This window comes from Globicephala melas, chromosome 10, assembly GCF_963455315.2.
Source record: "Globicephala melas chromosome 10, mGloMel1.2, whole genome shotgun sequence".
Lineage (NCBI taxonomy): Eukaryota > Metazoa > Chordata > Mammalia > Artiodactyla > Delphinidae > Globicephala > Globicephala melas.
In genome coordinates this window covers 101,481,932-101,509,752 of record NC_083323.1, presented here as the reverse complement: position 1 = coordinate 101,509,752, position 27,821 = coordinate 101,481,932, and the positions used below count along the sequence as shown (strand labels likewise).

Sequence of the window (27,821 nt, the reverse complement as noted above, 5' to 3'; positions counted from 1 at the left end):
AAAGTAGGGTCGCTGTGGCTTCTAGACGCTTGGGTAGGATTCCAGAGAGCAGTGTGAACATGAGTCTCTCCTGGGGACAGCGTCCCCCCCGGGGGCTCAGAACAAGCGGCCGCAGGTCTGAGGGCACCTGCCAGCCTTGGTTCACGAGCCAGACTGCGCCCAAGTGCCTGACTCACCTGCTCACGGACACACCTGGGCTGAGGAGATGCCGCCCTTGGACCAGGTCGTGGCTGTGGGCGCTGCGTGCATTCAGCCTCCTGTTGCTTCCCGTGCAGCAGGGCAGGGTGGAGGTCCCCGCGTGTGGCCTGCCACCTGTGCTCTGCGCCTCTGGAGCAATACCGAGCAGAGCTGGTGCCAGTGGCCTGGCGTCACGAGGGACCCCCCCCCCCCCCCCGCTGGACGGAAGGCCCTCCATCCCTACGTGCACTCCCTGGAAGACCGACACGGGGATCGCTGTGGGGATACTGCGGAGCTCAGAGGAGACGGCTGGAATCTAGGGCCTGGCTCACCATGGCAGATGGCAGGGAATAGAGTGTGTTCTCCTCAACACTGATACCAAAGAGGCTTGTAGGTGCCGGGTGGCAGCCTCCGGGCAGGGCGATGGGAAGGCCCTGCACCTCTGTCCTTCTCGATGTCAGTCTGGTCCTGATGTCTGTGACCGCTGTGGCCCCGTGTCCCAGGGTCCCTCTCCCTCCAGGAAGGTTGGTGGGTGGTGGACTGGAAGGTGGACGGCATATGCACCGTCGAAGGGGGCTTTCATCCTAATTGATTAAGACTGAAATACACACACTCACGCCAAAAAAGAAGGCGCCTGGAGAAAAGTGGGCACCGGCAGAACAAAGGACTCAAGGTCTTGAACCTTGCAGAGAAGCTGAGAAAAACCAAGCCCCGCCTCTTCAGAATGATGCCCGCGTGCGTCCACGTGCACAGAAGAACCCTGCAGCAGTGGGGGTCTCAGCCCCCGAAGCACAGGCCGCTCGAGAGACTCGCCTCCCCTGCCGGATCACCCTCGGGGTCACGGTCTCTCTTCATCCCTCCCGTGGCTCGGAATCATCCTTCCCAGCAGCGTGTCCTGCCCACCCCGGGCCAAACCTGCCAGCTGAGATCTGGCTGGTGCCCACCCTGCCTCTGTCCCGGGCCGGGTGCACAGTTTATGTCCCTCACTCTCGAGCCAAACCCCACCTGGGCAACAAACGCCATAACCCCCCTGGGGGATGTGAGCTGATCACGACTGGCAGGGTGTCCTGGCCTCGACCGTGGGATTTAGGCGGGGCTCCTGTGAGCCTCTCAGAGTCCCCAGTCGGCCCTGTGGTTGTGTCGGGGTGAGACAGGGAGCCAGACGTCGTCCTCCCCTGTCTCCTTAACCCCCGAGAATAAGCACCTTCCTCGCTGACGGCCGGCCCGCGGGCTCTAGCATCTGAGCTGCCTTCTCCATAGGCCCCGGGCCAGCAACTGGGCGGACGCCAAAGTTACCTTTATGATAGTGGCCCGTGAGGAGCTCAGAGCCTCCCTGGGGCCCCGAGAAGGGGGCCGGGAGGGTCTGATGCTCGTGGCCAGACAGGCAGTTACATGGAGAGCTCAGAGTCTGGAGGATTTGCAAAAGGCTCGCACCTCGGGGCTGTGGGCCCCTGTGTGGTCACGATTCACCAGTGAGTCTGTCTGTGCTGAGTCAGTCTGAGCTCACACCTCAGGGACGGCGAAGGGAGCTGCGGGGGAAGAGCGGTGGAAGAAAGAGAAGCATTTAGGGTTTAAGAGGGAAAACAGCAAGGGCTGGAGGGGCTGTGCTGCACGTGAAGACCAACTGTATAAAAAATGAGACGTAATTAGTACCTCGGGGCCACACCCAGATCTAAGCAAACTGAAGCTCTTCCTCCTCATAGAGTGAAGGTCAGGCTGGGCTGACAGACAGCAAACTAGATGTTGAAACGGGCAACATTTAGAGCCCCAGAGAGCCCCGAAGCAAGAGAAAGAGCCCCATCCGTCACGCAGCTGGAAGGCCTGCGGTCATTTACACAAAGACGACAAAGGTCTCGGCCGCGTGCGTGCCCCTCTGTTCTTCTCCCAGAGGTGCCCGGACCTTCTCACCCTGCAGTTCCCCACCCATAGCACTGTGAATACTCAGTGATCAGCGGACAGCCTGGTGCAGGGTTCCCAGTCTTTTTATATAAAAATGAGACCCACAGGATGGTGGATATGCCTACACGCTGTATACTCCCTAAGGCACGCTCAGATTTTGACAAAGTGCCACAAAAATGTAAGCAGGCTAGCAACTCACTGTCATCATAAACCAGCGGCTTCTCTTCCCGCAGGGGCCACGGATCAGCTGTAAACCCACCCGGTTCTTGCTCGTTCATTAAAGCCTTCAGGAACGCAAGTGACCAAGAGTGAGGGTGTTACAAGAGCAATACTGAATGTACTTGTATTTGCTATGTAAAAAAGAAACCATTTGGGGCTTCCCTGGTGGCGCAGTGGTTGAGAGTCCGCCTGCCGATGCAGGGGACGCGGGTTCATGCCCCGGTCCGGGAAGATCCCACATGCCGCGGAGCGGCTGGGCCCATGAGCCATGGCCACTGAGCCTGCACGTCCGGAGCCTGTGCTCCGCAACGGGAGAGGCCACAGCAGTGAGAGGCCCGCGTACCGCAAAAAAAAAAAAAGAAACCATTCACAAATTTTGGTATTTTAGCTCTTAGTAATAGCAAGTGACCTGCCACACACTGTCGAGCTGCTCTGGACATACTGAAGGGTCATGAGGTCATGGCTGAGAACCACGGTCTAGATCGGTGTTCCCGGCCCTTAGACCACAGGCCCTGGCTGGGAGGAGGGCAGCCTGGAACTACAGGAGGGGATCCATGGATCCTAGCAATCTAAATAAAGAGCCTCACATGTGGTCAGGTGTGTAGGAATTAATACAATTAAAATCAACTTTAAAACTTTGCTGGACTCCTATTAGGTCTTTATCATTATGAGTTTTCTCAGTCCAGAGCCATCAGAAACACCGTCTTCACCGGGTCGGGGCTACTGTCTAGAGGAGAGAGTGGAGAGGGAAGAATCAAGTTTCCAATTATACATGAAGCTTCCTATTTTTAGACAAGAAAGAGGACAAAGGGCAGCGGCAGAAAATCAGGCCAGAGTTTCTCAAAGTGAGGTCATTGGGCCACTGGCTTGGCGCTCCCCAGGAGCTGCTGGCTGAACTCTCTAGAGTGATGGGTCCTTAATGAGCTCTCCTGAGAAGGTCATCTAGGTCTGAGAACCACAGTCACTGGTCCAGAAAACGCTGTTAAAAATAGTAGCGGGATGGCGCAAAGTTTCCTCCAAGAGATTTTAAAAGAGGAGGGAGAAACAGACTTGTTTGATGGCAGGACCAGGCTGACCTGTCTCAGGGGACCAGTACGCCCACCCCCCAGCCCCTATTTTAGGCACTTTCTGGCCACTGGAGTGTATTGGAGACCAGGTTCAGGAGGGGGCCTGGGACTCCCCCAAACCTGGACTCTTTGCTGTCTTCCAAAAGCCCCCAGACAGTTTGGAGACTGGAAAACAGGAAGATGATGGCCTTTGCCAAAGTAACTTCCAATTAGACCATGAAATTCTTCTGTTTACGGATTTTATGGAGATCCGAAAATGCCACTAATCCTTCTTGTGGAGGGGCTTCAGGAAGCTCGCTGATAAAGACAGACTTAAAAATGGCTTCCTGGCAATAGTTTCAGATTAGAGATAGATAAATTGTTGATTAGAAACAGAATGAATGTGAAGTCTCTTCAAGATGCCATGAGAACATCTGGGAGCAAAATTCTTTTCTATAGGAATTGAAAAAACAGACAAAGCCCCAAGCATGTGGACTTTTGAGAATTACTTAAGAGGCACCTGAAACTCCAAATTAAAAATAGCTTGGGCTGACCCAGGAGAAGCAAAGCAGAATCAGTCAAAATCCTTTACGTCTTGTCTCTGGAGACAGACAAGAGCGTTTAGCCATCAGCCCTGCAGCCCATGGTCATGGTGGAGGCACAGAGCCTGGTGATCCCAGCTTCACCCCTGGGCCAGCGACTGAACTCCCTCAGTCTTCCCATCTGGAAAATGGGACTAATGATAACAGCACCCTCTCTTACAGGGGATGGTGAAGATTTACAGGTCAGACGCAGGCGAGCACTGGGGTCAGGCTGTCCGGCACAGACCGAGAGCTGATGCACACTCACCAGGGCTGTCGTGGCGTTTCTACTACTTTCATTTTGAACCGAGGATTTGCTGGGGCGTCAAGATATTCAGACATTGAGGAAGAGCTCTTTCCGGGGGCGGGGGCGGGGCAAGTGTCGCCCAGGAGTATCCAACTTGGGGATGTAACTCCTGCCCGTACTTTGAGTCTGTCTTCTGGCCTTGAGGCTTCCCCAGGGATGCTCTCCTGTCCCCAGCTTCCCGAAGCAGATGTCGCCCCTGCCTACTGTGCCAGCTCATTCCATTCTGTCTTAGATTTTCCTTTCATTGCCTCCCAGGAGCGGACTCCGTCTCCCCAGCTGGACTGTCTGCTTCTCCCAGGTTCAGCCCACACCATGCAGCCCACTTCCTGCCTCTCAGAGCTGGACAGTGTGTACACGGCAGACGACCAAATACAGCCACTGTGTGTGTGTGTGTGTGTGTGTGTGTCACCATTAGCTCTTTCCTCCCTCTTCCTTCTCCTGATAATGACAACAGTTACAATCAGAGTCACAGTGAGCACTCGGTTACCAAGAATCTTCTCTGCCTGGCACTGAACTCAACTCTTCAAATGCCTCTTCTCACCCTAACCCTCAACGAACCCACGGGAGCAGGTGTGTTTGGGGCACGGGGGCTGATGAGGGAACTGGGAAGAGAACAGTCACACCCAGGTGCCCTGCAGCACCCCCCGTCTCCCCACAAGTTCGGAGACTCTGTGCAGAGATGGTTAAGTCCAGGGCCTGGCACGGGCGATACCAACCCCACTCTTCCCAGCAGGATCTCACTGACACCCAGTCTCCCCGCATCAGACTCTAGGGTGGGAGGCTTGTCCTTCTGGGGGCACAGTTGGAACCCCTCCCCTTCAGGTGCTCCTGACGTGCCCCTCCCAGGAAGACCACAGCCCACGGTGAGAAATACATATTATACTGCGACCCAGGCACGATCCCGGGGGTTTCTGTGAAACGTGTTTACATTCACGTGAGGCACTCCGATGTTTTCCACCCTATTTCATTCTTCCATTAAAAACGAGAATGAGGAGAAATTGGAACCCATGTACATCGCCAGTAGGAATGTAAAATGGTCCAGTCTCTTTGGGAAACAGTTTGCCACTTCCTGAAAACCTTAACTACAGACTTATCACGTGACCTAGAAATTCTGCTCCTTGTATCCAAGAGACGGGAAAACACGTCCACACGAAAACCTGAACACGATGCTTCCTAGCGGATCATTCACGGGAACCAAAAGGCAGAAATAAACCAGACGCCCACCAGCAGGTGAGCGAATAAACAAAACGTGATGTCTATCCGTAGAGTGGAATACAGCTCAGCCACGAAAAGGAATCAGAGTGGAATACAGCTCAGCCACGAAAAGGGATGAAGCGCCGATCTCTGGACAACATGGGGGAGACCTGAAACCATCAGGCCAGGTGGAAGAGGCTGGTCACACAGCAGCACAGGTCGTACGGACATGAACCGTCCAGAGAGGGCAGGTCTGCAGAGATGGAGGCAAGGTGGTGACGGGCGCTGGAGGGGAGGGTGGAGGAGGGAAGAGGGCGCGTGGGGTCTGCTTTTGGGGGATGGAAACGCACTAAAACGGGACTATGGTGTTGGCTGCGAGACTGCAAATACATAAAAAACCCCTGAACTGGACACTTTAAAGAGTGAATTACATAGGATGTGGATTATCTCTCAATAAAAATGATGGTCGTGATCCAATAAGCTGGTCTCACCACCCAGAATGGGTCACAATACGGTGGAAACTTGCTGTCCTGGAGAGGCTGCCCGTCCCCGCCCCGCCTGTCCCGGGGGAGTTCGGGGGCCGCGGGTGGTGGGGGCGTGTCGAGGCCCCGTGCCTGCTTTTCATGCCACACACGCTCAGCACAGGCCCGGCTACAAGAGCAGGTTCCCTCTCTAGGGGCCGGGCGGCCCCAAGAGCTGAGCTATAGGTGAGATTCCGGGGGAGCCCGGAAAGGAGCCGGCAGCCCCTTCTCCTGCCTCGAGCCCACAGGTGAGGGCTCGGCCTCCGGACGCCGCCTGTGACCTCGGTGGAGGGCAGGCCCGGGGCTGGTGAAGCAGGGACAGAGGAGCCTGGGTCCCCGGTGCCCCTGGAGGCCCCGCGGCTGCCACCCCTGCACTGCCTGTGTGAGCAGCCGAAGGACCCTCTAACGGAGGCGCCATCTGGCGACGACGCGAGCCCAGGGCAGATCCTCCAGGACACAGCGGCTCCCCTCCCCTGGGCCCCCGGGGGGACGACGGGCCACGCACCTCGTGATCTTGAATATCCGCAGGAGGCGTACGCATCTCAGCACGGAGATGCCCAGGGGCGACATGATCTTGGTCTCCACCAGGATGGTCTCCAGGATGCCGCCGCACACGATGAAGCAGTCGAAGCGGTTGAACAGGGACACGAAGTAGGCCTGCAGCCCCAGGCTGTACATCTTGAGGAGCATCTCCGCCGTGAACAGGGCCAGCAGCGCCTTGTTGGCCGTGTCTGCGGGGACCCGCACGGGGGACGGGGGGGGAGAGGAGGTGAGCGTGGCGGATCCCTGCGGGGAAACCCCAGAGCTCGATCCCGCCACACACCGCTCGCTGCGTGGACTTGGGGGGGAGGGGTCTAGTTACAACCGCAGCAAACCCCCCGCATCCTCTGCCCTCACAGCGACTCTGCCAGGCAGCAGGGCTGCTGCCACGCCCCTTTTCCAGAGACGAGAGGTGAGGCTCGAGGGGGCGCCCTCTGCCTAGACTGACCAGCCAAGAGCCGGAGCCGGGGTCCTTGTCTGCCCTCGTCACCAGGAGACGAGCCCCATCTGGGTTCCGGGAGACACCCGGGTCCAGGCCGTGTTCGCCTGACCCCCGGGCCGGTTCCGGGGCTCTGGCCAGGGAGATCCCTTCCGGGGCCCAGGGAGGGGTGGTGGGACCCACTGCCATGGAGGACATTCCCTGTGCTCAGGCCACGCTCGTCCTCTCCCTGGCTTTGTGCTCTCCGCCCCTCACAGGTTTTGGCCAGCACACCTGGAGGCCATACTGAGGCCCCAGGTACTGAAAACCCACTGGGGGCGGAGGGGCGGCAGCCAAAGATCTGACGTAGCCCAACAAGCCACAGCTCGTGGCCGTGTCTCCTGGACCCAACGGTGACGGCCAGGGCAGGCGGGGGGTGTCGCCTGGCCAGGGGAGCCCCGTCTTTGTAGCGTGAGCTGGTGCGTTTCAGCGGCTCACGAGCTGCCAGGCCGCGGTGTGTCCGGCGAGGCCCGCCTCCCCGCCCCGGGGCAGGGCCGAGTCAGCCCGAGGAACGCAGGCCGGCCGGGCGGCCGCTCACCTTGGACTTCCGTGAGCCAGTGGGGCTGGTTGTAGTGCTCAGAGGCGATGGTGAGCGTGTTGAGGAAAACCAGGAAGATGACAAGCCAGTAGAAGACGCTCGACTTCACGGCTGCGCGGCACTTCCTCCTGCAGAACCGATTCCAGCGGCGCCAGTAGCGGCTGCAAAGGGGCAGAGAAGGACGGGGCGGGAGGCGGCTGTGAACTCAGGTCCCCGGCCGACATGCCCCAAGGTGGCCACCTCCCTCCCCTGAACTGGCCCGACCTCACCAGGGCCAGAGACGAGCGTCCCACCAAGGTCACCGGCTCGCGGCTGGTGGTGTGGCCTTTGGGGGGGGGGTCCCTGCTTCTCTGGGAATGTGGCCCCCTGGCCTGTGACCCCGAGCAAGGCCAGCCTTGTGTGAGGGTCTGGCCTGAAGCTGAAGGGAGGTTATTTAATTTCACAGTAACGGCATCACTAGAAATAGTATTGCAAGTCGTAAGACTAGTATTACTAGGACTAGTAATGGTTACCATTAGCGAACCCATGTCTGGCTGGTACCATATCGGCACTTCTCATGCCTTCTCCCAGATCCTTTAAACATGTCTGCAAAGCAGGCATTGTCCCGATTTTCAGGAGAAAACCAAGGACCCTGGAGTTGGGCGTCTGGACTGACACCAGGTGAGGGCAGAGCCAGCGGCGTCCCCTCTTCCCGCCTGTAGCCCAGGCGCCAGGCGCTCCCCTGGCTGCCGCATCCGTGAAGAGTGGGAGGTGGATCTGGACCAGCAGTGCTTGACTTGAAGGGGAGGCTGTGGAGTCCTTCAAGATTACATCCTCTGTTCAGAACAACGGGCACACTGCCCCCACCTCTACACGCAAGTTCACGCCATACGTGGGCCCTGAAAGCTCATACCTGGGCCGCGGGACACTCGCCCCCATGGCCTCTGGTTAGGGACTTTCATCAAACCTGGCTGTGCATAGAACCACCTGGGGAAAGTTTAAAAAAACACAACAAAAACACACCAGGCCCCGGGCCCCAACCCAGTGAAATCTGATCGTCTGGGGTTGAGTAATTTTTAAATAACCCCCAAATACCATTGCTGTTTGCTAAGGCTCCCCAGATGGTTCTCATGTGTAACCATGGTTGACAACTGTGAAGCCAGATGACCCCAAGGAAACGCTCACATTTTAGGATTCAGTGGTGGACAGGTTTATAGCTTGTCCCCAATCTCATCCTCCTGATACCGAGGGAATATGCAGATATATTTGGTAATTCCGTTGACCAAACAGTTACCAGTTTAACACCATGTGAGGAGCGAAGGACGGGGTGCCAGGGAGACTGCGGGGGCCCTGTATCGAGAGGGGATCTGATTCCAGAAAACCAAACACAACGAGAGCAGCCACACGGTCACCGTCCAGCTGGGGGACGGTAAGAGGGGCGCCGTGGGCAGTGTCGGGCTGGAGGCGATGGAGGCCACAGCTCTACTCGAGGAAGGAGGAGAGTGAGGGGACGTGGACTTTGGAGGCGGAGTCAGCAGGCCTTCGACCCTGACCACGAGTGCAGGGGAGAGAGAAAGGGTGGAGGGGTGTCTGCAGGAGGCCGTCACCAGCACGGGCGCCCTGTGGAGGGGGGCTCTACCGGAAAACACCTTGAGGTACTTGCAGGTTGTGTCCGTAGGGATACCCACCAGGCGGCTGAGGACAGAGCCCCCGCTTTGGGACAGAAGGTGGGGGGTGGTGGTGATGGCTATCGTCCTGGACACCTGCACTCTTATCTGCATGAAGTCACAGGTCCCCAGGTCCCCAGGCTCAAGGCTCTGTTGTCGGGACCCTCCACGCGCCCCAGGCGGCCCTCTGGAGAGCCCAGCCTTATTTGTATTTCTGCTGTTTTGTCACCTGCGGCCCGTGGAAAACCCTGCTGCCATAGCTTTGCTGGAATCTGCTCTGAGATTAGAAGGCGAGGGGCACGTCTAAGGCGGGCCTTGCTGCCTGGGAGCTGCAGGAGGACCTGGCTTTGGCTTGCAGGGCAGGGAGGGAAGAAAGGATTAAGGGGGTGGTGTTCTGACCTGACCTCACCCCTGTCACTGAAGGGGCGGGGACGCCACCTCCAGGGAGCACCAAACCTTGGCAGGGACGTTTGCTGCTACTGGTGGGAAGAGTCGCTACATGGAGAGGAAAGGCCTGGGGGTCAGAAGACGGTGGTTCCCAATGCGCTGTGGAGGCTTCCACGCTCCAGACACACCACCGGGCGACAGCAGGGGTGGCAGAGGGCGCAGGGGGGACAAGGCAATGGGACAGGGGCCCAGGTGGTCCCTAGCGGGGTGAGCGGCCTCCGGCGGTGTTGGACCACGGCGCTAGGCACCTGCTCTCGCCAGGGCGGGACTCTGCTTCTCTCCTGCAATAGAGCTTGGTGATATTGCAGACAAAGTTGGTAAGACTTTTTTTTCCCCCTGAAAAACGAGTTTTCAGGACAAACTCATATCCAATCTTAAATGGCGTCAGCTACCAATTGGCCCTTGCCATCTACCTCTACGAGGATTAAATCACGAGCTGCTGCAGCTGCTGACCTTCGACACCCCCTGAAAGGAGTTCAGGGCAGAGGTCAGGAATGAGGCCCTCTTGCTCCGGGAACAAATAACTCCTCTTATCTACAAAAACACTAAGATCCTCCACGGTGACGTCTGCTGCCCGTGACTGGCAGAAACCTTCACGAGACGAGCAGAAACCGTCACGAGACGAGCAGAAACCGTCACGAGACGAGCAGAAACCTTCTGCAGAAAATATTGCTGGATTCTATGTACGCCCCTCCCCCTTCAAAAGAATCACATCTGTACTGACTTTCCCCTGCCTCTTAGGAGCAGTTTCTCAAAGCTCTCCGAGATGCTGTTTCCCGGGCTGTAGTCCTCATTTTGCCCCGAATAAGACTTAACTCACAACCCTCACGTTGTGCATTTTTTTAAGTCGGCAATAGGTTACACTGTAGTTGCAAAGAATGTTTTGAATAGAGACAAGATCATTTACAAAAATCACCAATAATTGTGATTCAGAGGCCAAAGGAATCACGGTTGCTTTCTTCCACATTTTGGAGGAACCGACTCCAACTCTGTCTCACACCCAGACCTTGACTGCGCTCTTCCCCAAGTTTGGGGCTGGTGGATGCGGGTGCCACGTGCCCGGGCCTGTCCCGGGGTCTGGAGCTGCTCTGCTGAAGGCCCTGCAGCTGTGGCTGTGACGGACGGGGCGGCACCCGTGGAGTCGTGCGCTCCCGAGACAGCCACTCAGGAGAGTCACGTGGGTTCGGACCGGGGCGGGGGTGGAGTAATTACCATCCAGAGAAAGTATTTAAAGATGATTACACGCCTCCCACCCTTCAAAATACAGCTTTGCTTGACAACTGGTGTCCTGGTAACGCTTCCTACTGCACAATAAATGCAATGGTTTATCAGAATGTGTAAGTGCACTTGTGTGTTTACATATGCGCGGAGGATATAGAAATTAAACGATAAAACAGGGAGGAGGAATGTGCCTGCTGTTCACGTTCCCTCCACTCTCACTGGGAAAGTTGTCTCCTCGAGAAGTGGAACTTCCCGGACACAGACCTGGAGGTGACGGCAGCACGGACATGCCTCTCGCACGTCTTCAAACCCATGCGTCGCTGCGTTCCCACCGGACAGCTCTGCTCGCTCGCCTGGACCCGCCTGACCCCTTCCCGGCACTGGCCCGGCTCCTACCTTTCCATCGACACGGCTGTCCCCCCACCAAGCCTCCCTTTCTGGGAGAGAGCAGCCATTGGCCTTGCTTCAGGGCTCAGCGGGGGCCCCAGCTTCCCGGCGGTGCACTTTTCTAGACGTCCCAGCTGCCAAGTTCCAGTCACACTTACTGTCCGTGTTGCTCACTTAGCTACACGTTCAAGAAACATTTATTGAAACATCTTCCCCGAGCCAAGTACTAGCTATTCAGCTTAACACGCAGACGGGAAACTCGGGTCGGTGATATGGACCCCGAGGGTGCCGCGCGCCAGGCGGGCTTAGTAGAGGTGCCCCAGGGGCACACAGAAGGGCATCCCAGCCCACCGTGGGGTGCCAGCCAGCCTCCCCAGAGGACGCGATGCTCCGTTTCCTGTAGGTCAGTATCTTTACTGTGTGACTCCGGCTTCTCCACTGAGATCGCAGGGTCCTGAGGGGAAGGGGCTGCATCCTGTCCTTTGTGATGGGCTCACAGCCCACCACTGTGGTCTTACACAGTAGGACCACTGGGCCGGCAGGCAGGTAGGGCAGCAGAGACAAACTTTACACACACTTACTCACTCCGCGTTGTGGACGGGGCTTAGGACCCCGCGGATGGGGTCGGGAGGAGGGGGCAGTGCTTCTGAAGGAGTTTGCTCGGCACAGAATTTTGGACAAGCATCTAGAACAGGAGACAGCACCCAAACGGTGGACACTTGGGGCTCTTTCCAGTGGCCAGAGCTGAGAACAAGCAACCCAGAAAATCCTTAACATTTAACTATTTTACACAAAAGTAACCAAAAAATGGGTTATTAGCGACTGGGGCAAATTTGGGCATGTGCCTTATTGCTTATGGGATGGCAGAGGTGAAGGGACCTCGGAGGCACGTTTCTCTGAAGACGGGTGAGACAGGGCTCCCGACCTCAGACCCCCGAGGGCTTCACTTCAGACCGCTGTGACGTCCAGATCCAAGCCCCAACATGTTATCTGACTAATCCCCTCACGCTGCGGAAGGCGCTCAGTGTCGTCTGTTCCGTAACTAAGTCCTATTCTGAGCCCCACATGTTGCCAAGTTCCTTATTCCTCAAAGTAGAGACTTGGCTTACCAAGGGAACACCCTAACATTGCCCTAATATTACAAGTCCATTAATTTGCCCAAATTTCCCTAAAACCTCTGCTCTAATATTTCCTTTAAAGACCCTGTGACTTTGTATCACCGTCTTGCAAATGGAATAGGCCAGTTTGAGGCTCAAATTCTATTATTTGTCATTGTTAAGCTGAGAGAATGAGCGAGAATACTTGGCGTGTGCGTTTAACTCCAATTTTAGATTCTTTTCAGGGTAAAACAGGCTCTTCACTGTTTACGAGGTTACTTCTGAGTTGCAGAAATTCTCTCTCCGTTTCCCGTGTTACTGTGTTTTTCTCCTGTGCCTCCTATACCCGTGTGAGCTGCCACAATCAGACAGACAGAAGGGCTGAGGACCCCGTTCCTGCGTCTGCAGCAGACAGAGGTTTCTCAGGGTCGACCTTGGTGATTTCAATGGCATTTTCAATCCATTGCCAGCCTTTGTTATTCCCTAAACAGACACCACCACTGGACTGTAGGGTGTAGATGAGGCAGCTGCCGTCTGACCCTGTGGGGTCACACTGTCCAGTGCGGTAGCCACTGGCCACCTGTGGCTACTGCACACATGAAACGTGGCCAGTCCAAAATGGGCGTGCAGTGAGTGTAAAGGACACACTGGATTGCAAAGAAAAATTAATACAAAATATGTCATTCATTTTTTATATTAATTACATATTGAAATAATGTTTTTGACGCACTGGCTTAAATAAACTATATTAAGATGAATTTCACCGGCTCCTTTTCACTTTTTTAACATGGCTGCTAGAAAGTTTTACAAAGGGTGTGAGTGTCCGGCATTATGTTTCCAACTCAACAGCTGTGCCCTGGAGCGCCCCCGACCCCTCGCTGCAGCCCCTAGACACACAGCTGGGCAGAAACGGCTTCGGATCCCTGGGCAGAACCTCATCACATGGTGCAGAGCCCGGGTCCTGGGCGTGGGTCCCGACTTGGTCAAGCGCGAGCCACGTGGCCCCGGGCCTCTGTCAGCCTCAGTGTCCTCCTCTGAAAGGGTTTACTGATGGTGCCAACTGACTAGTCATAAGCCTTCTGGGAATGAATACAGAATCTTCTCTGTGTATTTCTGTTGTATCTTGAGTAGTAGCTGCAGGGGGAGGAGCCCTTCCCAGAGGGGGATCTGGTACCAGCAGGGTGAGCCACGTCTCAAAACAGAGTCCAGGGGTCCAGGTGGACCCCCGTGCCCCCTCTTCTTCCAGAGCACAGCTTACACCCTAGAGCACTGGATACAGAACGGCCCCCGTCTCCTGGGTCATCTCATGCTGGAGCGAGTCCAGGCAAGTCTGTGATTTCTCTCCCACCCCCCAGAGCACGTTTGTTCGTTCATTCACTCATGCATTCATTTGTTCATTTATGAGTCACCCATTTTCATGTAATGAGAATGATGTTTTGGAAATATTTTCAAATGTATTTTTATACCCCTGTGCTCTCTCCCTGCATGGGGGCTTTGGAACTGCAGAAGCACGAAGTGCTTTCTCAGCTTTGGCTGTAAAACAGAGCTTTCATTTCAGTCTGCGTCAAGCCTAATGCCATGCGGGGGCAGGACGATCCATTCGTCCCTCCACTTAGTATCTATTAAGGCCCCACTAAACGCCAGCCGCTTCTCCAGACGCTGGAGAGAAAGCAGTAAGGTCCGAGTGCTACGGAGACAAAGGATTTTCTACGTTTCTTGAGCTCTCTCCTGTAACAAGAGCTGGACCTGGGAGACTTGACCCTAGGTTTTTTATGTGAAGGAGGTCTTGGCTTCAGAGGAAGTGGAAGGGGAGAAAGCCTGCATTTTCCAGCCCCAGTGGAACACGGGAGCAGCAGGTGACAGCAGGAGAGGAGAGGGTCCCACACCAGCATCCTCATTTAATTCCCTGGCCGAGCGCCAAGCTCTAGGAACAGCCAGACAGTCACGGGGAGGCCAGGACATCAGGGCTGAAGGTGCCTCTCCTGGGTGCAGCACAGGGTCTGCGGGGCCCTGGGGGATGCCAGCCTTCAGCCTAGAGCTCTACCCAGGCAGGCACAGAGCGGGACAGGCGGCCGGTGCGTAGGTGAGCGTCCGGTTCCTGCAGCCTGTCCACGGAGGGCCTGGAGGTGTCCATGGGCTCAAAGAGCCTGGGGACCAGAGGCAACGATTTCAAGGCCAGAGGCCAACATGGGGCCCACGGACACCGTGGGTGGAGGCCCAACCAGATGGACTTGTGGCCCCTCGGCAGGCCTGGTTCTAGAGGAACAAGCAGGGGTCTCAGGCTGGACCCCAGGACCCGTCCTCACTGAGGCCTGGGTACTCCCGGGGTCTTGAAGTCCCGGCCCCGCTTCTCCACCCTGGAGAAGAGCTGGGCAGAGGAAAGAAGAGAACTGAACACTTAGCTTAAGGGCCAGTTTAAAAGGCAGCCTTGGGCTACACTGCTCGGCTGGACTACAGTTTAATGTTATTTATGCACCTGCCCCAGGTGAGGCTGGGGAAGCAGGATTAGATCAATGATGAAACCTAAACATTATAGTTTTTGGCTCGTACAGGCTTTGTGGGAGTGAATTCCCACCCCTACTCACATATCTGTCCATCCAGCGCACATGGTGGACAGCCTGCTACCCGCCGGGCGCCCGGCTCAGCTCCCTGCAAATAGCACCTCAGAGGCTCACGGAGCCTACTGCAGACACGGGAGCCCCCGTGGGGAGGGCGGTGACAGAGGTCTGGGCGAAGCGCTGGGGGGAGGGTGGGGAGTCTGCAGAAGGTGTGGAGATGCGGTACCAGCGAGGTTCTGAACAGGAGCCCGAGCTCTCCAGGGGAGGCTCGGGGATGCGGCGATTCGGACGGAAGGAGGGCTCCACGCGGAAGCCTGGACGTGTGAGAGGACGGGGGACGTTCAGGAACCGCGGTATGCGCAGGGGGCGAGGCTGGAGGGGCAGACAGGGCGAGGACGGCGCAGCGAGGAAGGTTCTGAAGCCCTCACTTCCGTGCACATGGCCGAGAACAGCAGCAGTGGCCACGTGCTTACTTCAACCGACTTCATCTTACAAGGGGGGGACATGGCATCTCACAACCTCCTAGGGCCGGGGCCACCAAAATCACTAACTCCCAAGCCCCAAGCCCGGAGCCACTCGCCTGGTCTGATCCACGAGCCTCTTCCTGAGAGCCGTGCAGAAGGAAAGCAGACCCGCCGCTGACCCTCCCTCAGCCCCCAGCCGGGGGTGTCCCCAGCCCAGCAGGAAAGGAGCATCTCACTCACCTAAACTTCGACTTGGAGATCCTGTGGCTGAAAGGGAAAGAGGAGACGTTACCAAACGACACACACGTTTCCCTCTTTTCTCAGGTGTCCCCAGGTGACCACACGGGCGCTGGACAGAGCAGCTTCGGAGAGACAGCCCTGCGGTCAGCACGTCCTGGTGTCTGTGTGTTTGAAGGGGAGACCGAGGGCTGGCCCAGCCCACAAACCTACGAATCTAGCATCTTCTAGGTGGAGACGTGGCCCCCGGAGACGGTGCTGTGTTCTCAGACCGTCAGCTGGGGTCGGGCAGCGGGTTGGGGGCCACGCCCTGAGAACAGTCGTGGAGGACAGGAGCCCCTCCTGCAGACGTGGCCCTCGGACATTGCGGGCGGGAACAGGCTGGCAGAGGCCCAGCGCCGTCTGAACAGGAGCCCGGCCCCATCACCACCTGGCCTGAGCGTGGAGCCTGGGCCCAAGGAAACAGGCCGGGGCTGAGCACAGACCCCGGATGCTGGCAGTGGTGTGCAGCCCTAAAGACCTGGGGACTTGTGGACAGAAGCACCGGTGGGTGGGCTGGTGGCTGACTCGAGGGGCATCTCCGGAGAAGCGGGGAGGTACTGAAAGGCGGAAACTTCCAGGAGGCCCTGCGGCCCGTGGGAGGCCGGATGGAGCCGGGCTGGGGGCAGAGATCATGCAGGCATCTGAGATGGCCCTGTGGAAGGCCACACGTCGGGAAGGCCCTGGTGTCTGGGGAGTGAGCGCTGGCAGGGCCGCGGGTGGGAGACCGTGCTCGGACGGGCAGGCAGGTGCGGAGCGCCAGTCAGAGATGAAGGAGGGACAAAATCCGCCTGTCCCAGCTCAGCACAGAGAGAGCTCTGCTGCGAAGCAAGAAAACAGCCCCTCTTGCTATTTTTTATAAAAAAAAATAAGCCAGAAGATGTGACAGGTGGCAGAGCCATCGTGCGTGAGATAATTATGTCTCTGGGGCACTGAGAACCAGAGCCAGCAGCCTTTACTGCTCCGAGCCAGCTGATAACCTTTCCCACCCAAAGACGCTGCGAGGGCTGCAGGGTTCAGTCACGTTACACGGCACGTGGGCGGAGGCCGGGGCCACGGGTGGCGTCTTACTTAGGGCCACAGTTTAAAGGAAAAGCAAATGTCTTCCAGCTGCGCCTGGATGGTGGGGAGCCGGGGGGCTCCCTCCTCTAGCCCAGCCAGGCTTGCTGGACGGCTGACCCCTCGCTGAGGGACGTGAGCTAGCATGGGCGGTCATCAGCCCGGCAGCTCTGCCACAGGGCCTGGCCCGGCCCCACCTTCTCTCGGAGATTTCCGGAGGCCTCTCGGGGCCCTTCAGTGCAGCCCACACGCCCTCCCTATGTCTCCCTCTCAGTCCGGTGGGTCGTCAGCAAAGGCGGGTTCTTAAGAAGTCCCACGTGGGGCACCGAGGTCTGAGCGTCCGCGTCTCCCAGGCAGTGACTCTGGGACGCGGTGCGGGAGGACCAGGGCTCCTGTTGGGGATGACGTCCTGGGTAAGCGTGGTCACTGGCTGTGGCTCCTTCCTGGGTGTTCTGGAATGTTCTGAGGAGGAGGAAATGGAGTGGGACTTTCTCTCCCCCGTGGTTGCGTGTCCTGACGTGCGAGCCTGGACGCCACGCTGAAGCCTGGTTGCTGTTGCCGCTCTCAGGTTGTGAGCATCGTTCCAGGCTCGCTGGGTCCAAAGCACTCACCCCTCCAAGCTCTGTGTTACTGGAGCACCCCAGGTAAGAAGGGGGGTCCTCGGGGGCACGTGTCTGGAGACAAAGGGAAGCCCAGGTATGGGAGAGCGGAGGGCCTCACACTCCCCGTGTAGGGGGGTCAGTGCACTTCGTGGGACCAGGGGCACCCGGTCTCCGCAGCCTTCGTGTCCTGGGAGGTGACCACCAGCTCGGGGTTTGGAGAGCTGCTCACGCCGCCGGTGGGCAGGGGAGCCGGGAGCCTGCGGGCGCCGTGTCCGCTGCCCCAGCCCTGCGTTCCAGCCGGGTGGTGGGTGCCGCCCCCTGGATCCCAGCGAGTCCACAACACCGGGGGGCCCGGCTGCTCCAGACCCTGCTGGGGACCAGCCTGCTCAGAAGGCGTGCGGGCTCCCCTCAGTTACTGCTCCACAAGGTAGGATTTCCTCCCCACGTTTCCCGTGGATTCTTGAAGAGCAGCAGGTACCGAAAGTGGGTACCTCGCATGTAAGGCCGCGAGCGCAGCCCTGCTGGGTGGGCCTGACCCTTGTCCAGACCAGCTGCCTCTTTCCCTCAGGCCTCCACAACCAACCTCCCAGGAAACCGCGGTTGTCTTTGCTGATGTGAAGGTTTAAAACGGGAGACACTGGAACTCCCTCTGCTTCACTCAGTTGCTCAGTTTGCATTTGTCATTATTGGACAAATATTTGAACTTCTTGGGAGCTGCTTGTATGCTTAGCCTTTCCGCTTCTTGGAGTCGTGAGCCCGTAGGTTTGCTCCCTGCCGTGTGACACAGCGATTCCCCGAATCCTCCCGACTCGCCCTAACGTCCGTCAGATGGTACTGCAGGCACCGTCTAGGCTGACGCACGTCTGAGGCGACGTCCTTGACTCCATGCACGGCTGGTGTGGACCCCCGTCACAGTCCACCTCTTGGGGACCCACTAGCTTGAACCTCCCGTGCTATCCGGGGACCCCTAGCTCACTTCTGTGATGAGATGCACGTCCATCGGTATCATCGACCCTCTGCATCGGAGCCCGTTTCTGACTCTACCTTCTCTATAGAACTGTGCGCTTTGAGACTAAAGGGACCTCGCACACACCAGCTGGATTGGGGTCTGCCATTTACAAGGTGCAGCCTGCCTCACTCACGGGGCCTCTCCTGCAGAAGCCGCAGGCACAGAAGAGGTGCAGGGGGTCCCCGCAGGCGGTCCCCAGGCCCCTCTAGGAGCCAACGGGCAGCCGCCCTGCACGTCCCAGGGGGCGAGCCTGAGGTTGCCGCCCAGGCCCAGCTCTGGGACTCCTGGTGCGCGGCTCTCTTCCCTCCTTCGGTCCATCCCAGAGTACTTCTGTGGAAGTCCGTGTGTCCCTCTCTGACGCCAGCTGCGCCCTAGTCTCAGGCAATGTTGTCCCGTAAGTGCCAGTCTCCTTCATGGGCTTCTTGTCTTGAAGATGGTCCTGCCTCCGCTCTGAGGAAGGCCGAGGCCCAGCAGCTCCGGGGTCACTGCCTGTCCCCGTCCACGGCCTCACGTCTGGAGGGAGGGTCCCCTGCGGCCCGCTCCCGCCCCGCCTGCCCCGAGGCTGCAGCTCCTGCAATTAGGACACACAGAGAATGCATCCCTTTTCCATCTCCGCACGTGACCCTGGCCTGAGCCGCGTCGCATCACCCCCAGAGCGGCTACGGCAGCCGCTGCGCTCGAGCGCCCGCCGCTCGGGGCTTCTCGCTCCCGCACAGACTCTTCCTAATGTCCGAGGGTCCTCAAGGATGGAAAGCTCACCAAACCAACCAGCTATGTTCCACGATGTCTCACGGTCTGTGACAAAGACCAAGGCCATCAAGGGTCTACGCGGCTCTGCTCCGTCCCCAGCCCCGCCCCTTCCCACCCAGGCCTGCCCTGGATGCTCTGCCTTCTCTCCCTCATCCCCCCAGCACCTCGGAACCCGCTGTTGCCTCTGATTGGAAGATCCTTCCTTCCTCCGCCCCCTCCAGTTCTCAGCTCAAACTTTCCTCCTTCAAAGAAGCTTTCCCTAAGCTGCCAGTCTAAGGCGTCTCTGCATCACTAACCCTGCATTACAGTCACGCTGCCTTCTGAACGCTTTCCCCAACTTACAGTGACGGCTCCGTGTCACTTTCACACCAGACTGTGAGCTCCAGGGAGGTGGTGTCACCTCGGCCCAGCACCGAGCGGGCCCGCTGCCTGATGAGGGTGTGAACGGAGAGCCCGGGCTTGCTGTTCCTCTCCTGGTGGCCTCCGGGCTTGTTCTTGTCTGTTCTCCTGGCACCTTTTCATCTGTACCTTCTTCTTTTCCTTCTGCGCGTCGGTTTCCCAGCCTTCAGCCCTGGCCTCTGGCCCCGTGGACAACCCCGGTGCCGCACGACCGCACCCACCGCTTCTACGCTGGGGTCTCCAGCACGTGGTCCAGAGCGGAGCCCCGGCCTCCACACCCTGCAGCCCCGCGGGTGACTTCAGTCTGTATCGCTTCTGTCTTCAGACTTGAAGGACAGTTCCTTCCCCTCACCACCTCCCCTGCCCGGCCGCCCCCTCCCCAGCAAAACATCGCTTTGCGGGCCCTGTCTGTCTGCCGTGCCCCCTCGGAAGCATCTTCAGCCAGGCCTCATCCCGCTGCATGGGCTGTTCGCGCTCCGCTTCAGAAACGCTAGCCTCTCCCTGGTTGTCACAGCCTGAGCCCCAGCCCCCGCCCGTCCACGCTGCTTCCCCACCAGGAATGCTGGCAGTCTTCCATCGTTGTCTGGGGCGGGGCGGGGAAAGACTGTAGTTTGTTAAGGACATACTGCCATCCCGGCACTGTGACGAGGCACTTTATCCGCACAGAGTAGGTGCGTAAATTCGGATATTCGTGGGGAGGGCGGCCCATTTCCACAGAGCCATGGACGCCTGCAGAGCACGTCCTCCAGATGCCTCCTCCCTCTGTGGGAACGTCCTCCAGATGCCTCCTCCCTCTGTGGGAACGTCCTCCAGATGCCTCCTCCCTCTGTGGGAACGTCCTCCAGATGCCTCCTCCCTCTGTGGGAATGTCCTCCAGATGCCTCCTCCCTCTGTGGGAACATGCCTCCTTCCAACAGGGCCTCGAGCTCCCAAACACTCTCCAGTGACTGAGCGCCAGCGCCACGGCCTCTCCGGGTCTGTCACGTGGGCCCAGAGCCAGAGGGCGGGGTCCTCGTCACCTTCCCTCCGACCCTTTGGGGACCTGCCATCCACCTTTGCTAGCGTGGCCGCCCGGGGCCAACGTCCAGAATCCCAAGTGTTTGTTTGTATGGTTCCAACAGGAGGTAAGAGGGAAGGGCTCAGCCCGCTGCTTCAGAACGTAATTAGCACTGTATTTTAGCAACATTTTGACAACGATTGCTTCCCAACGATGCTGGGAATCAGCAGTGCAGACTCCCCGGTGCCGCTGTCAGGGTGAGGGATGGTGAGGCCCATGTGACCTGGAGACAGTCTGTTCCGGCCCTCCCGCCCCTCGCTCGGAGGCTGGCCCGGCCCAGGTTAGATGTACCCAAACCTTCTGAAAAGGCCCAGATACGGAGGCGTCTTGGCGGGGAGAGGTGAGCTAGGAGCCGCTCCACTGACGGAGCGACTCAGACGCCCAGCCACCTCGGGGCTGGTCCTCCTCCGAGCCCTCTGTGCGCCGGCGCTTTCGGTTTCTGGGGTGAGTCTTACATCTCCCAGGCACCAGGACAAGCAGCTCCCACTTCCCACTGTGGAGTGTGGAAGCTGCAGGAGGCCTGACGCTCAAGGTCAGCCTGACCCCTAAAGGAACATGGCTTCCATCTGTGGACTCTGGGAATGAAACCAGCAGTTTGCTCATTTTTAGCAGTTAAACCATTTTCCCTTCACTTCTTGGTGGGGGGACATCTCCCAGGGACCGCTGGTGTCCGTTTTCAAGATGGAGCTAAGACGGATGGGTGATGGTGGTAACCCACGTGGGCCGTCCCTCCGCACACCTGGCCCAGTCCTGGGCCCCAGTCAGCTCGGGAAGCCGGGGGCTGGGGCTTGTGTTGGGGAGGGTCGCTGGGCTGGCACAGGTGCACTTTTATTAGCTGAGTCTGCACTTCAGACACCTGTGCTCCCTTCACTGGGTGGGTAACTCAGAGCTGCAGGTAAGACCCACGTCTCCCGGTGTATTTTCTTGCCTGTCTGCTTTTCTTCCAGGTCACATTTATCAGAAATGAAGGGGTGCTTAGCAGGACCCAGGGAACCCAACAAAGCTGCTCTGGTGAGAGGGGTGAGGGGCTGGGAAGAGACAGACTTCAAAGCCCCCCAACCCCCCCGCCACACACTGACACAGACACACATACACACACACACACACACACACACACAGACACACACACATACACACACACATACACATACACACCCACACCCACACACCCACACATACACACACATACACACACACACCCCCACACACATACACACAACACATACATACACACACACACACACACACACACACACACACGCACACACTTCTCTGATGGCATGGAAAGGGGCTCACAATCCCAAAGCCAGACCCCTGCCCGGGAAGCACAGGACCGCAGAGCAGCTCCCAGCCAGGGCCACACTGCCCCCAGGGCTCCCCTCTCCACCCAGGACTCGGTTTCCCTGCCCGCTCCCGCCCCCGCGCCTACTCACGCCAGCCTGGCCCCGCAGCTCTCTCCCTCGATGTCGCCTCCGGCCACGTTTTCCGTGTTGACAGACTCCGTCTCACTGGTGGGCATGCTCACTGCAGGGCCGGGTCGAAGGGATGCAGAGTGAGGCGCGGAGGCAAGAGGGGAGAGAACGGTTAGTCTGCAGCCCCCCGGCCGGGTCCCGTGTCCTCAACTGACATGCCCGCTGCTCGTCTAGGGTGACCCTTGCCACCCGGGACACTCTAAGTGGGATAGTGGGAGGAGACGCCTGGGAACACTGACCCGAGTCCCTCCTCTACCCTCGACCCCCTGCCCTCGGACAAGCTGCACACGCTTTCCCATCTGCGTCTGCTCCTCGCTGTAAAAAGAATTGCTTTCATGACGGTATTTTATTTTCCTTATTTCTTCCCACCCCCGCTCCCCATTCTAAGGGCTTCATCCCCACACTTGGGGCCCAGCCTGTCTGTGGAAAGGGCTGCTCTAGGGGCTGAGCCACTTGATGGATCTGGAGGAGGGTCTGTCCCTCGTCCTGAGTCCTGCATGCTGGGTCCTGAGGACAGAGCCTGAAATAGAGCTCAAAGGGGACAGCCATTTCCAGCATCCCACTGCAGACACAGGAATGAGGAGTCTCCGTGTGGGACCCACCAAACCACTGAGATGAGATGTGGCCTGAAGACAGACGGCAAGAAAACCACCTCCCCACGGCATCCTGATGTTTCCATGTCAACAGGCCAAGCTGGGACCCAACCCGTCCAAGTCCACCATGGCCGACCTGCCCATCCCGTCACCAGGCTCCTGCATTTCCAGGGCAGCCAGAGCTTTCTAGCTTGGAGCCCAGTTTGGTGGCTTAGAAGAAGCCATTTCCTTTATTATTATCTTTTATTCCAAATAAAAGTTTATCTCAAAAGAGTTCTTCTCCTCCTTTTTCATCTTCTATGGCCCTTTTAACACGACACACAAGGAGTTCCTTATTTCTCCCGCCCGTGTCCTTTAGAATGGCCGTCACATCCTCGGTCATGGCTCAGCCCTGCTTGCAGGTCAGCAGCCCTCGTCTGGCGGGCAGGTCAGGAGCCCTCAGTGGCCACAGAACCTGCATGAGTGAGGGTGTGGCGTCCGGTGACGTGGGACCAGTGACAAGTGCCCCCGGGGCTGCCACAGCCCAGGAACTGATCACGCTGTTCGGATAATTCTACTGGTCGTACGGATGCTGCTGGATGGGGGGCGTTCCCGGTTTCTTTTCTTTTGGATGAAGTCAAGTCGGGCAGGTGTGAGACACTCATTCTGAGAATGTGGGAGACACAGCCGGAAAGCCCACGGCTTCCCACACGCTGGACCGTCCTGTGTCCACCCTCGACGCGTTCTCCATAAACTTGGGTGAAAACAAATCCAGACGTCATTTCAAGGAAGCCTGGTGCTGGATGGACTTTGGACATCGCCCAGCTTTCTCGTCACAGGACAGGGAAGTGAGGTCCAGGGAAGGGCCGGGTGCCCGGGTCACACAGTGGCTGGGGGCTCGGACCGGATCACAGGTGTCTTGGGCCCCCACCCCGTGCTCACCTCGATGGCCCCCGGGGTTACACCCCAGACGAGATGGGGCTCTGGGGGCATCACAGGTGCGTGGGGAGGAGGCAGACGGTGGTGCTGGACTTCACAGCGTACACAGGTGGCACCTTCAGTGACCTTAACCTTGGCCGGCGCTCCTCACAGGAAAGGCCCCAACAGGGCTCAGCCACCGCTGGTTGTCATGTCTGCTGACTTGATACATTTGAAGGGACAAGGAAGTGGTGGCTTCGGGTGGGACAGGCTATCCGTCCCTCGCACACACGCACGCACACGCACGCGCACGCACGCGCACGCACACCAGGAGACGCGCGCTCCCGCCCTACCCCGTGGGCACCAGCACATAATTTACACGCACGGGGGCATGGGGGACGTCACAATGGGTTTCTGGGGGGCGATTAGACCAAGCGAACTCCCTTTCCTTCTAATCAAGCAAGCCCTCCGGGCGCTTCCTCTCACAGACAAGATATCAGAGTCGAAAACCAGGAGTAAGACGTGGACAGAGCTCAGGGTCAGCCTCAGGCAAAGAAAGAAACAGGGGACTTGGCGACCGCACAGAGGACGTCCCGCTAACCTCCAAAAACAAACCAAGAGATAGTAAAAATTGATAAATCAAAACAGGTAAGAACGCAGAACAAAATAGGACCCAACCCCCAAATCACATGAACTAACAACACAAACTAAACAATGGATCCTGGGGAGGAGGGGTCACTCCCGCAGAAGTGTCTACACTGGCAGGTGGGCACTGATTTTGAGGAGACGGATACCCAGGAGGGTCCCAACTCATTCCTCCTTGTTAGTGGGAATCCCGAAGATTCGGTCATGAGAGGAAAGGGTCAGGCTTGCTTTCACCCCACGTAAACAGCCGTCTCCGAAGCACACTTATGTTCACAATTCAAAGCTTGAAACAACATGGATGGACCTGGAGGGTGTTACGCTCAGTGAAATAAGTCAGAGAAAGACAAATACCGTATGACATCACCTATACGTGGAATCTAAAAATAGAGCAAACTAGTGACTGTGACAGAAAAGAAGCAGACTCACAGATACAGAGAACAAACTAGTGGTTACCTGTGGGGAGAGGGAAGCGGGGAGAGTGGAGATGGGGGAGGGGGCTAACAGGTGCCAACCACTATGTATAAAATGAATAAGCTACAAGGATGTATTGTACAGCACAGGGAACACAGCCAGTACTTTATAATAACTTTCAATGGAATATAGTCTATACAAATATTGAATCTCTATATTGGACACCTGAAACTAATATGATATCGTAAAGCAACTATACTTTAATAAAAAAAGAAAATAGTTTAAAACAATGCTTCGCACACCAAAAAAACCCAAAACCAAAAACAACCAACACAAAGCTTGGAATAAATAGAAACTTTACAACCAGTAGCATTATTTGTTCACTTCTCAAAATTCCTACATGAAAACAGGGCTGAGAGTTAGAGTTGAAATGGATGACTTAGCAAACTTCCCTTCTAGAAAGACACACGTCAGTTGAGAAGGACAAGGGTCACTCAGCTGAGCGTCCCGTCGTGAGGGGTCTTTGATTTGGCAGTGGGCAGGGTAACGGGCTGCCAGCCTCCAAGTCTGTCTGTCCACACAGACGCCCGAGGGGACAGTCCTGGCCGGCGGGGGCCCAGGTCACGGACCTGCTACACAGAAGCTCAACCAGCTTCTGGCTTTGGCATCGATACTGTCCCATCTTGTTTGACTTCAGAAATAGCTATGTGATCACTTTAAAAATACTAGAAAGAGCTTGATAAAAACACGGCCTTTCCCTCTGTAACTGAACTTGACCAGGCCTGGTGAGTCACACGGGCACAGGCGGCAGCCGCCCGCGTGGAACGTGGTCGGAAGAGCCTCCAGTCATGCCCCTGATGGTGGGCAGGAGTCTCTGGGGAGCTGCTCTTCGGGGTCAAGGTGTGGATTTAAAGGTTCCTCGCTTTAAATAACAGTTTACATCCACATATTAGTTCCTATTAATTTGTGATAGCTTATCCCACAAGCACCTGATGGGGTGAAGATGGTCTGTGTTTCTATTTCTAAGGGGTTAGACAGAGGCCACAGCTGACCCGTTTAGGGACTTGTTACCCTAGAGATCGCCTTGGGTTCATCTTGGAAACTGAGAGTCCAGGCCGGCCGAGGCTGGGATTGCTAATGCTGGGCCCTATTCTTGGGGAGGCGGCAAGCCTGAGTCTCCCACTGGCCACTCAGATGACCGGTGGGTTGGAAACTGAGGCAGAAAGACGGCAGAGAATCCAGGGGCCAGGGTGCACCTTTCCTGTAAAGAAAGGCCTCTGAGGAATGGAATGTGCTGTTGAGTGGACTCAGGAAGGATGCTGAGGGGAGGCTAGTTTCCTGACTTTCTAACCTCACCGTTACCAGGGACTGTGGATCAAATGTTGGGTCTCTGGGCTGTCCTGTCCCTCGGCTTCTGCTGAGAAGATTCCGAAAGAAAATGAGATTCTCATGAAAGAGTAATTAACAGCTGCCGCTGCAGGTGGCGGAAACGTAATTACATTTTTAGGAGCATCAGTGAGCCGTACAGACACCATCCTGCCAAGAACGGATTCTCTCTCCAAACTTCCACTCCTGGGGGCACCGTGCTCGAACGGCGCTTCATAGGACCACGTTTCTGCATCTCGAGGGCGGTGCTCAGTTCTCATCTCCCAGGAACTGATGACGTCCCAGGTCTGCTACAGAGCAGTCGTGTGGGTCCTGGGCAGGCTGGTTGTAATAAGCCACTTCCACCACAGGATAATCTCAGACTGGAAACTACATGAACCGTGCTGGGCGTGCATGGGACCCAAGTGGTCGTGGAGACTGGGGTCCTCTGGAGCACTGGGGTTCGCGAGCCCCCTGCGGGTTGACTCATTACATCTGGGGACCCCCTGTCACACCAGCTACCGCCCTACCCTCTGCCTCAGACCTTCCTGTGCAACGGGACTGCCTAGACGGCCTCAGGGCAAAGCTCCAGGTGAGAGGTCGAGGGGCGGACGTGGGCGGACGTGGGCGGACGTGGGCAGGCCTGCGAGTCTGGAGTCTGGAGCCTTCCGTCACCACGCCAGCCTGCCTTTGTCTGTGGGCTGGAGCAGCAGGAGCGGCTGGGCTCTCCTGGGACTGGCTGAGAGCAGTGCCCAGACCTGAGCTGGGAGCCTCACCATCGGGTGGAGGAATCCTCCAGGCGGCTCTTGGTGGAAGAGGCCTGGGGGCGCAGGGCCAGGCATCCCGGGGGTGTCAGGGGCCGGAGGAACTGAGGGTGTTTCTCAGCCAACCTGAACTTGCATTTCTCCAGGGCCGGCCCAACTGCCAATCCTGGGCGGGCCCGATGGCAGGATCTAGTCGCCAGCCTCCTACGAACTCACAGATGGAGCTAGAGAACTGCCTTTGCCACTTACTTGGCCAGACACCCGTTTTACCATCTTTTTTGCATACAAATGGTCCAATTAGTATTCTTTTTCCGAAAGTACTGATCCAAGTTATGGTTAACAAGCAAAAGGAGTCCTAATTTCCTGCCTTGCTGACTCCAACCTGGAATCCCAAACCCCCGTAACCGGGCTCCATCCTGTCTGTTAGGGCCACATGTGTCCCCTCAAAATTCACAGGTTGAAATCCTGACCCCTGGAACCCCCGAGTGTGGCTGTGTTTGGAGCTGGGGGGTCTTTAAAGAGGTGATTGAATTAAAACGCCTTCACAAGGGTGGGCCCTGATCCCTTATGATTGGTGCCCTTATCAGAAGAAATCTGGACACAGGCACGCACGGCGGGGAGATGGGGATACACCCGGGGGGTGGGGAAGAGGCCATCTACACGCCAAGGACAGGGGTCCAGAGCCGTCTCCCCTCAGGGCCTCAGAAGGAACCAGCCCTGCCGACACCTCGATCTCAGGCTTCCAGCCTCCAGAGCCGTGAGAAAATGAATGTCTGCTGTTCACGCTGCCTGGTCCATGGTATGTGGTTATGGCGGCCCTCGCTGACGCACACACTATCCCCCCACATCCCTGTGCCCGTGATTTCTGCAGAACTCCAGCCCAGGTGGGGCTGCCCACCTCACGGCCACCTTCATCCCAGCCTCCGGGCTTTCCTACGAGGCCCCGTCCATCTCCCCTTCACCTATCCCAGGGGTCGGGGAGCTGCGGCCCTTGGGCCAGACCCAGACGGCTGCTACTTTTGTAAATGACATTTTGCTGGAGTAGGACTGTGTCGCTGGCGGGTGTCACCTAGGGCTGCCTTCCCTTGGCCTGCGAGCCTTTTGGAGGGTGTGGGTGCTGCCCCCACCTGAACCGTTCACATTTCCCCCATTCCAGTAGGGTGCCCTCCAGGACCTGCTGCCCCCGAGTCCCCTCTCTGAGC

At 57.5% G+C, this 27,821-nt stretch overlaps 1 protein-coding gene across 15 annotated transcripts in view; it reads right to left on the bottom strand.

The window, feature by feature from the left end:
* The window catches only part of CACNA1C (calcium voltage-gated channel subunit alpha1 C), a 469,540-nt gene that overhangs the window by 94,462 nt on the left and 347,257 nt on the right, over window positions 1-27,821 (bottom strand). For all 15 annotated transcript variants that reach the window (XM_060306632.2, XM_060306631.1, XM_060306626.1 and 12 more), the window contains exons 10-13: window positions 21,906-21,996; window positions 15,561-15,587; window positions 7,501-7,661; window positions 6,450-6,675 (exon numbers count right to left, since the gene is read on the bottom strand). In XM_060306632.2, coding sequence (XP_060162615.1) covers window positions 6,450-6,675; window positions 7,501-7,661; window positions 15,561-15,587; window positions 21,906-21,996 — 505 coding nt within the window. The remainder of the gene's footprint in view (window positions 1-6,449; window positions 6,676-7,500; window positions 7,662-15,560; window positions 15,588-21,905; window positions 21,997-27,821) is intronic.